This window comes from Sciurus carolinensis, chromosome X (genome assembly GCF_902686445.1).
Source record: "Sciurus carolinensis chromosome X, mSciCar1.2, whole genome shotgun sequence".
Lineage (NCBI taxonomy): Eukaryota > Metazoa > Chordata > Mammalia > Rodentia > Sciuridae > Sciurus > Sciurus carolinensis.
In genome coordinates, this window is record NC_062232.1 from 25,971,094 (window position 1) to 25,984,379 (window position 13,286).

At 31.1% G+C, this 13,286-nt stretch overlaps 1 protein-coding gene across 4 annotated transcripts in view; it reads right to left on the bottom strand.

Annotated features, from left to right (window-relative positions):
• Window positions 1–13,286, bottom strand: part of Dmd (dystrophin) — a 2,099,091-nt gene that overhangs the window by 1,265,206 nt on the left and 820,599 nt on the right. For all 4 annotated transcript variants that reach the window (XM_047536255.1, XM_047536256.1, XM_047536254.1 and 1 more), the window contains exons 33-34: window positions 11,518–11,673; window positions 4,030–4,200 (exon numbers count right to left, since the gene is read on the bottom strand). In XM_047536255.1, the coding sequence (XP_047392211.1) occupies window positions 4,030–4,200; window positions 11,518–11,673 (327 nt within the window). The remainder of the gene's footprint in view (window positions 1–4,029; window positions 4,201–11,517; window positions 11,674–13,286) is intronic.

Below are 13,286 nucleotides of genomic sequence, written 5' to 3' on the forward strand. Positions count from 1 at the left end.
TGTTGTTAATTCTCATTCATATCTTCCTTTTTTACTATATAATAAATGTATTACTAAATAATGTATAACATCTCTTTTACATATTTTTACATACCTTTTTGTAAATGGTATCACATTGCATCATTTAAGGTGCTTTCAATTTTACTATATTTTTCAAGAAGCTTGAATTTTGTAATATACCTTTCAGAGTTTAAGGCTTTTTTTAAAGTGAGTTTTTTTCTAAAGTGACAGCATTAAAAGTGGAATGGTAAATTGATCCATTAGACTATGCCAAATTCAGAAAGAACACAGGTAATCTGGTTGGTCAGTAAAAGAAAAGGTTCCCTTCAGTAAGTATTTGTTTCCTTATCAGTTGTAAGTAACTCATATCCATGCTAGCATAACTGCTCTGAAGGTGCACAGTGTCAATTAAGCTGCCTAATTCTATATAAAAGCTTGCATGTTGGAAATAATATTTGTGGGAAAGATAGCTGATAATCTACTTCTTTAGAAAAAAATGAACAGATGACTTCAGGACATTCTAGGCTTGTGCTCTAACATTTTGTCTTCTCACAAAATTATTTTTTGAATGGTACTTTGGCACTTTTTGTTTTGTGTGCTGGCATGCTGGTACAAAATAAGGCAATATAAACAACAATATTAATGAAGATACTATCTCATTTATAATCCTTTTTTTTTTACTACCAAATCTAAGTCCTAGAAATAGTTATGATTGTTTTGATAAGTTGGGTACTTTGAGTCTCATAAATAGGTATAGTTCTTAGTTTTGTCTGCAGAGAAGCTTGTTGCAAAATTCATGGCTTTATTTTTCCCTACCCATTTCACCACCCATGAGATATTTTGAATATATTTCTTTACAAATATTTCTTTATCTTTCTACTTTAATTTTCCCTAGTTTTCTAATTTATTTATACTTGTCCAGTTGTACTATTTATCTCTTCAGGCCCTGCAAGATTTTTTTGTAATTATATATATAATAACTATAATTAAAATACTGTAAAATAAAACTGAATACATTTGTTGCAGTCAATACCCTGGAAATTGTTTGTTTAGATAAACTTAAGGTAAAACAGTCATTTTATGAGTAATTGAAATTTTCATTTGTATGAAAATACATTCAAATATTTTTCATACATAAATGAATATATCATTGGATGAACAGAACTGAGAGAAATTCAGTAGAAATAAATAAAGGAGCTTAAAACTAAGTTGACTATACATACTCAAATTTTCTCCACTCATAAGTACTTGGAATGATTGGCGAATATATTTAATATGCTGAATTTAAATGCTTGCTCAGTTTATTTTTTTAAAAAAATCTGACATTTATCTTTTGAAATAGGTAAGAATTGCAGCTTGAATCTAATTCCCCATCTAAAAAGAAATCATGTGAAATGAGAATAAACTTAACTGTATACATCTTCAGACCACTCAAGCTGCTATATGACAAGGATAGTCTAGAAATATTTGCAGAAGATATTCCCTTTTATTTTAATGATTTTATGGTGAAGTTGTAACTTCACTATAAAACTATCTCCTTAGGTAACTTAGTCAATGACTTCCTGGGGCTTCTGAAATACAGAACTAATTTGTGGCATACTTTTAAATTTTCTCTTAACCTACTCATAAATTATAATCAGATTTTTCCCAATTTTCTTCTTACCAATCACTTTTCCTTTATACAACATTATAATCACATTCCACATTATATTTATAGAGCTACTCCATTGTTATGTGCTGAATTCTAGCCCCCAAAATTCAAGATGTCTGGATTGGCAGTACTTAAGAATGCTAAGATATTTGGAAAATAGCATTTAAGGAGGTAAGAGTGTTACAATGAGATCAAGATGATGCCTAATCCAGTAAAATTATTGTCCCATAAGAGAAATTTGGGACACAGACATGTATGGAAGAAAGAGTATGTGAAGACCAAGATGGTCATCTATAAGCTAAGGAGAGAGGCTTCAAAAGAAACTAATCCCATTGACATCTTGTTCCTGAACTTCCAGCCTCCAGAACTGTAAAAAAATAAATTTCTATTGTTTAAACCACTAGCCTTAGTACTTTGTTTAAGCAGTCATAAAATGAAGTTTGGATGATTTTCATGAATTCCTGAAATGTACTATTGCTTGTTCCATGCATGTTTTACTATATTTCATACTTTGATGGATCATGGATATTTTGCATTTTTTTGTATTTGGTTTTTTAAGGGTACTTATGCTAAGAACTGTCGTTTGTAGGTCACATGTTTTCTTTTAAATAAAGAGACAGCTCATAAAGCCTTTTTCTGCCTTTATTTAACTATTGATATAAATGGCAAGGATGATACCACTCAGACCAAAATAATTGTATCCCAGAATGCATTTTCTCGTTATTTTAATGCAATATCATTTCAGCAGGACATATAGCCATTCAGCTAGAGACCATATTTTGTCACTCTCCCTGATGGATATATAGGGTTACCTAAGTTTTGGCAAATGAGGTAAGAGGAGAAATATGTGTACAGCTTTTATAATGTAGAGAGAAATGCTTATCATCCACTTCTTTATCTCCACTGTGGCAGTTTGAAGCTAAGGTGTGACAGTGGTGAGCAAGCTTCACACCCTGTGAGTAAAAGTACGTAGAAGACTGCAAAATGATAGAGTAAAAAGGACCCAAATCTTGGAATGACTTCCTATAGCAAAACTACTTCCTTTACTCTGAACTACTGACCTTACCTTAGATACAAATACACCTCTATCTTCTTTGAGTGACTATGTTGTTGGTCTATTTCTTGTAGTAGCTAAGCTATAACTAAGCATGTAATTATTGACTTACTCTAAATAACCAAATAAATCAAATAGAAATGTGATACAAGTTTAAAAGGTAAGGGGATAATAAGGCCAATGTAATTATTAATCTGCACTCTTGCATCCTTCTTATTGTAATAATCTCACACAATATATGCTCCTAAACTAATAACCATAACTCAAAATCTTATCTCTAGCACTAGACCTATTTTGAATGGGAAGAAAATGAATTTTATTCACTACTACTTATTTGAAAATTTTATGTGTTAAACTTTTATCGGATAAGTTTAGTTATCCTCTAAACTTAAATAAATAAAAACAGTTTTCAAGTTGGGTTTCAGTATGATTGTAAGTCATTATATGTACTTAAAATTTCCCAACAACTGTGGATGATCTTGATAGACACACTGAATTGAAAATAAACCACAGATCTCTTAAAAAGCTAGTCAATGCATGCCTATGTATGTTCATTTTTAAAAATCAAGAGGGTTTTTATTCTATTATAAATTTACTTTTTTATCTAAATATTCCAACGCCTTGGCAAAGTTTGAGATGGGAAACATGCCATTAATATGAACAATTCCTTTTATATCAGCACACTTTCAAGTAATCTAGTTATGAATCATCTGGAAAAAACCAAACATTCAACTATGAGTGCCAGTACCTTAAATTTTAGACAGCAATAAATGTCTGATTGGCTGTCAGAGAAATAGTAAGAATTTACCAGTTGAGAGTGAAAGGATGCACCATGCCCTTTGGTGATGGAAATGACACAAACCCCTATAGATTTTTTTATTATGACCTTGAAAATTTGCTGATCTTTCAAGTCCTGTTCAGACCAACTGTCCACAGTCACTATGTCCTTTTCCACTTCAAGGTTGTGAGATCCACCTGGGTAGTCTGGTCTCAGGTATGCTAGTAAAATGTAAAGTCATATTTCTGAACAATCTGACTAATGATTTATATTTTTTTCCTAAGGTTACTTATACTTATTGGTTACTTATAACCAATTTAATTCCAAATAAACTTTGAAGAGAGATTTGCTAAAATTTACCACTGGCTTTATCCCAGTCTTGAAATATGCAGAGTGAAAACTACTGTGTAATTTTTGATAAGAGGGAAAATTAAGCAAGACAATGTTTGTAATTCTATTATTTTTTCACATTAATACTTTTTTATAAAATCATATTACTATGTGTTTTCATATGTTAAATATAACCTGCAGTGATATGTGTTTTACCTTCCCCCAGGCAACTTCAGAATCCAAATTACTAGGCATTCCTTCAACTGCTGATCTCTTTGTCAATTCCATATCTGTAGCTGCCAGCCATTCTGTCAAGACATTCATTTCCTTCCTCATCTTACGGGACAACTTCAAGCATTTCTCCAACTGCTGCTTTCTTTCTGTTACCTGAAATGAAAGATAATAAAATATAACATGGTTTACTTTCCAACTCATGTTTAGTTATAACTACTTAATTGGAAACTTCATATTTCTGTCATTTTAAATTAATAATTTTTCTTTCAAGTTTTAAAATTTTTTTAGAAAAATAATGTATTCTAAACATTAATAGTAAATAAAAACAGCCTTGAGCAGATAAGATTTCTTGTCCAAAAGATAGTATCTTATATCTGCTGTCATAGTAGGAAAAAAAGCCATACAAGTTTGTCTTTAATATGAATAAAAATAATTTATGGCCAAAATTTGTAATAAATGGAATGATATAAGTCAAACTGAAATATGTCCCATTTCTTGTAGAAAACCTAGTCATTTGTCAAAGAGATAGGCAAGCAGGTTTACAATCTTCTATATATAAATGAGGCCTGTTCTTGCAAGTAAGGTATCAAAATGGAGAAATAGTATTCCTCTCAAAAGGCAAAAGTATTTGTATGACAGAATTATCAATTTCATCATCGATGCAGTTTTAAAGTGTCTTGCTTTTGTACAAACTACCACCAAGGTTAGGTTATTTCCTCCTTAAACATAATTACCATCAATTAGGGGCAAACAGGAATGAGAAAACAAAATTTTCACTCTCATCAATAAAGAAAATCATGTCTTAATCTTCTGCTCCTCTATTCAACATTTAAAACCAAAACCCCCTAAAAATAAATTTTTCCACATTCTCACATAGGGAATGAACAAATTCTCCACTATGTTCCCAGAATGTTCCTGTATTTTTTAAGTTTGTTGGGTGATTTAATAAGAAGCCCAGGATTTCTTCCTAAGCTACTAGTAGTCTACTCATCAGCAAAACCAGATAAATTGCAACTACTTAAAGGTATGTTCTCTCCACTCATGCCTCTTTAGGTTACCCTGCTGCACTCCATACACTTATTTGAATTAAGAAGCATGTCACACTAAGTATATTGTATATGTTAAATAAAGCAATGAATGAAAACCCCAAAAGTATTCATTGCAAGTCAGGAAATATAAACAGTGAAAAATTAAAGTTTGTTTCTGTTTTGATTGTTCTCTGCTTTAACTATATGGAAAAAAAAAACACATTCTTCATGGAGGCTGGGAAACTGAGTCTTAGATTTGTAAATATTTGACTCGGTAGAGGCAGCATGATAGAGTATAAGCACTTTAGACTCTAAGATGCACAGTGTAATTTTAACCTGTCTGTGATCTTGGGCAGGATACCTCATTTCCTTGTTTTCACATCCATCAAATGGAATTGTATTGTTTGGCATATAGGGTTACGCTGAGGGTAAAAACATACAATAGTGTGAAACAGATTGACATACTGCAATACTTAAATTGCTTCTTTACTTCCATTCTGGGATGGCTCAATGAAACTGGTACCTGAAGGTACATGGTACATGTTTTATTTGCATTAATTTTACTATTTGCTGGTAAAGAAAACCTTGAAAATACTTTGCTTTGTTACTAAGAGATCTTAAAAGTAGATTTCAAATAATTTGGACTTATAAGGAAATTAGTTAAAACAATAACACCACCACCACTACAAATGCCAGTTGAACAATATGCCCTAGATGTAATAGGTAGCACTGATTCAAAGACAAACATACAACTGCATACATACAACCCAAATAAGAATGTAACCATAAGCATTAAAAAACAGAAAGATATGCATAAAGCATTTAAAATGCTAAAATAAAAATAAACATCCTGAAACTCAAATACAAATTGAAAATAGTCAAAAAAAGTTTATTAATTCCTTTGCAAGAGGTATTTATACATTAAAAATATATTTAGTTGTTGAGGCTGTAAATTCAATTTTTAAACTGATTTTTCCCTTCTATTTTTCCTTTAAGGGAAGTAAGAGTATCTGCCCTTTTGACTGCAAGGATTTTATTTGTGTAGGGGAGGAAAAAATACACCTTAAGATGTATTTCTATGCATAGTTATTTTTCTAAATGCTATTGGTAGAAAATGATTCTAGATTCAATATTTCAAAGAAATTCTATGTTCCCAGAGCTAATGCATTATTGATTTCTATTTATTTTATTTTGTTTATATCTAGCTAAATAGGTTTTGAAAAATCAGGAGACACTGCCACCTTAAGGAAAATTGAGTTTTATATTTTTTTATGCATGTGGAGAACAGATACATTTAAAAGAGTGCCACCTGCAGTAAAATGTTCCAGCATTGTTTTATAAACACTTACAACTATATATTGGGGATGAAATAAGTATTGTTATTCATTTATATTTCCATAAAAATCAAAGCATAGAGAACCAGAAAATGGATTATAGTTATTATTACAACAAGAGTGTTAGGTTTAATATTTCTCAATAAAATTAATTAGATTTAGACATAAGAAACCATTCTATTTTATTCATTGAACAATTACAATAAGCTGTTATATTTATTTTGCCTTTAAATCTTCAGCATATGATTTTAATCTCATTATCATAGTTACACCACACGCCCTCCATGAACTTTCCTGGATACCTGTGGGTAAGACCATGTGCAAAAATAACAATTGTTTATTGTAAGAAATGTGCTATGAACTGAATTGTGTGCCCCCAAATCCACATTTTAAAACCTTAATCCCCATAATACTGAATTGAGTCACTATATCTGCTCTTTGGAGAATAAGATTAAATGAGGACATAAATATGGGGTTCTGAGAGGATGGTGGTATTGTAAGAAGGAGAGAGTGATTTTTCTTTTCACGAGGCAAAGACACAGTAAAAAGGTAGCCATATGCAAGCAAATAAAAGTTCTCATCTGGAACTGAATGTAGCACCTTGATCTTGGACTCCCGGTCTTCAGAACTTAGAGAAATAAATTTCTTTTTTTAAGCCATCCAGTCTACTCTATTTTGTTACGGCAGCATGAGTTATCTACTACAAAAATGTAACATATTGAACTAAGCCACATACAACTAGGTGAATTCTGATGATGTTTAAATTAGAAAGGTCCCCCTTTTTATATAAAGACAATAAAATATGTTTTGTTACCTTTGTTTTTATTAAATAAAAGTGCTGTTGTTGAAGATACCTTGAAATTCAAGATGCAATTTTTTTCTCAGCCAAGGAATACATGATCCCTTAGTCATTAATGTTTCTAATTTATTTACTTAAAACATAAATTCCTGCTCTATGTTTTTGCTGTACTCTGTCATGCTAGTAAAGCAAGATTTCTTAGTATTCCTTTCATTTTTCTTTAATGATATGACTAAGTGCCAAATGGTTAAAAATAAATATCAATTCTCAAATATGTACTTGCAGGGATAAATAAAGCTTTACATCATTATGAGAGTCATTCATTTCTTAATAATAATCAACTCAGGGCACTAATAGTTTTCTAATATTATTTTTATTGTTTTAAATTCTAAGCAATTTATGCATTGTCATTTTATATCAAATTTACTGCTACAAAGACAAAAATTTTGTGCAAGTACTTTATGTCAAGTAAAAGTCCACACAATAATTTATATTTGAAACAATAAACTGAGAAAATAACATTTCATGAAATATTTTTCTTAAAAAAATAGATTCAGTTAGATGCAGTGATGCACACCTGTAATTTCAGCCACTAGGGAGGCTGAAAGGCAGGAGATCACAAGGTCAAAACCAACATCTTCAACTGAGCTAGATCCTATCTCAAAATAAAATAAAATAAAATAAAATAAAATAAAATAAAAAGGGCTGGGGATATAGCCTAGAGGCAGAATGCTTATACAGCATGTATACGACTTTTAGGTTGATTCCCAGAACCTTAAAAAGAATTGATATTCATTGACACAATTTTAGTTTAAGGCACCCTGGTTGAATGATAAACTATTAAGTATAAACATAGTAGATCTTAATAACTTAATAAATTTTACCATTAGGATTAATAGCGGAGATTTTTTGATCTGTAATTAGAGACTAGAGATTTCTGCCTCCTTCTCCTCCTTTTATGGCAGTGCATGCTCGACAAGGGCTCTACCCCTGAGCTACATCTCCAGTCCTGAGACTACAGATTATTCAATCTTCCATACTTTATATCAAATATGGAAGAACTAACATCCTTTAGAATTGATTAATACTGAAATGACACACCAAGAACAGATAAAACTTTTCTCCCTATGATGATCTCTAATGTAATGATAAACTTCTCTAGAAGGGCATAAGGGTCTTTTATTCCAAAGGTACATTGTTGGACTAATCAAGTAGTCAAAACATACTGCGTTTTGAGATTATTATCTGCTTTGCTATGAATTGAGCATCAGTGCTCCTTAGTTTTGTAACAAATTACAAGAACATTTTCTCTTAGCATGACAACAAACTGTTTTTTAAAATGTTCCAAACTGAAATATAAAGACTATCAAATGATAATAATGATTTTGTCCAGATTTCCATTTGAATCTAAAATTTATTTTCAGTGATGAGCAATCCGCAATAATTAAAATTCACTTATTCTATTAGATACTGCATAATAAAGTTATTGCAAATTTTAGTTTTTAAACCATATAAAATTTAAAAATATAAAAGTTATACATATTTTAAAATATTTTGTGGATTGCAGATGGACACAATACCTTTATTTATTTATTTATTTATTTATTTATTTATTTATTATATGTGGTGCTGAGGATTGAACCCAGTGCCTCACTTGTCCCAGGCAAGTGCTCTACCACTGAGCCCCAATCCCAGTCCCCAAAAGTTATGCATATTAATGGAGCAACATGAGATGTTTGGTATATTTCATTCAAGTTAAAATATTAATTCCTCAAATGTCTATCATTATTGCAAATTTTAAAATAAATTATTATTACAATTTTAATATTTTAAATTTCAACTGAGTCCCAAAATTTCTTATAGAAAACTTAGAATAAAGTAAACTAACCTGGTTAGTTAGCTTTTCTCTTAGGTTTTTTTGTTGTTGTTGCTGTTGTTGTTTTGGTACTGGGGATTGAACCCAGGGGCACTTAAACACTGATCCACATTTCAAGCCCTTTTCATATTTTTAAATTTAAGACAGGTTAATGCTAAGTTGCTTAGGGCCTAGGTAATTTGCTGATACTGGCTTTTAACTCATTATCCTCCTGCTTCAACCTCCCAAGCTGTTGGGAAAGGTCAGTTCTTTTTTAATTTTTAATGTTGCTATATTTGTGTACTGTTATTTTATTTAATTATTTGTTTTTGTGTGGTGCTGAGGATCAAACACAAGTGCCTCATACATGCTAGGCAAACACTCTACCACTGAGACACAACCACAGCCCGGGAAAGATCAGTTCTTGATGTTGACAATTTGTGATTTTAATACTGCTTTTTATGATTACCAGCATGGAAGGGGAAAAATTAAACTGTCTCTGCAGATGACATCTTATATATAGAAAATTCTAAAGACTCTAACACCAAAAACTTTTAGAAATAATAGTCAGGCAAGTTGCAGAATACAAAAAAAATCAACATATTTTTATATTTAAAAAATAGTATGTTATATACCAATGAGGAATGATCTAAAAAGAAAGTAAGGAAATCATATTTATAACAACTTAAAGTATTTTAGAAATAAATTTAACTAAGAACTGATATCTGTACACTGAAAACTAAAAAGTATTGATGAGATAAATTGAAGAATCACAAATTCAAATATATCCGGTGTTCATAGATTAAAGACATACTAGAGCTAAAATGTTCATACTCCTCAAAGTGATCTGCAGATTCAATAAATCTCTATAAAAGTAACAATAATATTTTCACAGAAATAAAAATAATAATTCTAAAACTCATGTATAACCACAAAAGACACAGAGCAGCCAAAGTAATCTTGAGCAAAAGTTCAAAGTTGGAGGCATCTTACTAATTCCAAAATATATTACAAAGCTGTAGTAATTAGAACAGCAAGGTACTGACATAAAAACACACTTAAAAATGGAATAGAGAGTGAAGAAGTAAATCCACACATATCAGCCAATTGTTCTTCAACAAAGGTGTTACAAACACACAATGGGGAAAGGACAGTTTTTTCAATAAATTGTACTGGAAAAACTGCATTTCCACATGCAGGAGAATGAAATCAGATCCTTTTGTCACACTATATACAAAAAAATCAACTCAAAATAGATTAAAACCTGAAATATAAGACCTAAATATGTAAAATAACTATAATAAAACAGGGAAATAGATTATTGTCATATGCCTTTACAAAGATTTTTGGATATACACTCCAAAGCACCAACATAAAAGCAAAAATAGACAAATGGGATTATATCAAATTAAAGAGCTTCTACTCAGCAAGGAAACAATTATCATAGTGAAGAGACCTAATCTCTAAATAGGTACAGAATATTTGAGGTGGGGGAAGTACGACAATTATCCTAGATATCCCACAGTTTGGGGAAGTAGGGGTGGAACTATCGAGGGCTGGGGATGTTAACTGAAATAAAGTTGATCATGAGACTCTGATCAGTGCAATAATATATATACATATATATTTAATTTCTATATGTATAACCATATACATGTAAATCACACATATATAACCACATATGCAAACCATATATATATATATATATATATATATATATATATATACAAACATACATACATAAAATGCACAGAGATAAAGGATGTAACTGCCTATCCATGCTATCTCATTAGTTATGTGGGATGGATTATGTAAGATATGGCCACATGGGGTAATAATTTCTGTGGCATGCACCAACTCCAACTATTGGACTAAATGTGGTCTACATGGAAAGTATCAGCTCTATTAGAACACATATAAATATGTATGAGAGTTTATAATATTTACCAGTCTCCAAATCATATGCAGATATATACAATAAGACCAATTTAAAATAAATAACCCTTTTATAACTACCTGATGGGCCTATAAAAACCTCCCTGAGTTCACATATTTTTCAATATAATATTAAGCTGAACCTCCCTCACCGATTAATTATTGTTTCTTAAGAATTACACATAAGCTGGGTGCAGTGACACATGTCTGTATTCCAAGTAACTCAGGAGGCTAACACAGGAGGATCACAAGTTTGAGGCCAGCCTTAGCAACTTAGTGAGACCCTGTCTTAAAATTAGAAATTTTGAAAAGGGTTGGGGATGTAGGTCAGTGGTAGATTGCCTCTGGGTTCAGTCCCTAGTACTGAAAAAAAATACACATGGAAAAAATATATCTGTGAGAGAGAGAGAAAGACAAAGAGAATGACAACAAGAATTTCTGTGCATCCTTATTGACTTTTTCTTTACAGTTTATAAGGAAAGTGGAAAAGTAGTATTTGTGATCTCAACATGCACGCACCTTCGCACCCAGCTCATTATAATGCAATTTCAAAGCCGTTACTCTTTCATCAAGCTCTTTGGGGTTTTCCGTCTGCTTCTTCTGTACAATTTGACGTCCAGTTTTTATTACCATTTCCACTTCAGACTTCACTTCACTCAGACTTTTATACAAATTCTAAAATGTAAAATGAAACATAAGAAACCATAATGTTAAATTAACTCATACTATTAAAAAATACAGGGTATCACCTTAATGTTATTCTGTTTCCATTTTTAATGTAGTAGCATTTTGTAGCTGTTGTCAATAACTAATGTTTGCATTTCTTTTGATTTAATATTTCTATTTGTGATTATATACAGACATGCATAATTTGCAACTTTTCTTATTATAGGAGTGCATCATACATCTTTAGCTCTTTAATCCAAGCTCATAGGGGTAATTTCTAAATATTACAAGATTTCTGTTTTAAATGTTAAATAGTTCTAGCCATGAGTTTGGATGATCCAATTCACGCAATCACCAGGTAGTTACTAAGTGCCTACCATGTACCACAGAGTATTTGAGTCACTGGAGAATGTGCAGTGGGCAAAGCAAACACATTCACTGTTGTTCTCATGGTGCTTAGAGTAAAATTTTCAGATCACAGTTTAAAAATATATTGTCATATATAAGGAAGGAAAGTAAGTTTAAATATTTTAATTCTAATTTTTTGGGGGGTATCAGGGATTGAACCCAGAGGTACTTAACCTCTGAGCCACATTCCCAGCCCTTTTTAAATATTTTTATTTACAGACAGGATCTCACTGAGTTGCTTAGGGCCTCACTAAGTTGCTGGGGCTGGCTTTGAACTTATGATCCTCCTGCCTCAGACTACCAAGCTGCTGGGATTACAGGTGTATGCCACTGCACCTAGCTCTAATTTATTTTTAATTAAACCATTTAATGAAATATTAAATAAATTAATCTTAAATTTCTCCTGGAAAAATTAACTTCATTTCATTAAGTAGGCAAATAAAACATTTACAATCAAGCAGGGAAAGCATTATGTACATTTGTGTCCATGTTAGTAAGATTGTTTTAGTAGACAAAAATTTCTTGAAAGCAAGGGTGTGATTATATTATACATCATAAGCATCTTGAGTTATCAAAAAATATACAAGTTGTAAAGAAAAGATTTTTTTGGAAAGGCCATTTTAATTGGTCCTAACATTTAAGCCAGAACCAGTAACAAATTGAGCCTGTACCTTGAGTTGTTTCCATTGTACTTATGAAGGTGTAGTTGTTTTCAGTTCATATTTATTGTATGTGAGTTTTGTGCAGTGACATTAGAGACCAGTTTCTAGAAGAGAATAAATAGCTCTCCCCTTGTAAATATTACTCATAATAATAATCTACTCAGATCATTTTTGCTTTAAATTCTTTTTGCAAATTTTAAGATGAGATACGTTCAGGTTTATTCTCACACTTACTCCTACAGTTTCGGCTAATCACAGGATGTCATTACATTTAAAATTTATTTTGCGGGGGGGGTGAGAATAATTAAAGTAATAATGCTGCTAAAATACTAAAATGCAGCATGAATGATGAGTATTATTGAATAAAATATTTCTTTTTTTTACAAGTATATATATATATTTTAAATTTAAACTGCTAGGAAGATTTTTCCATTCATAATGATATGACTGAAATATATCTAAAAGGGTCTGTTTTTCATTTATATTATGGAATATAAACATAAATAATACTTAAAGAACAAAATACTAAGCAAACCTTTCTCCTTTTAATGA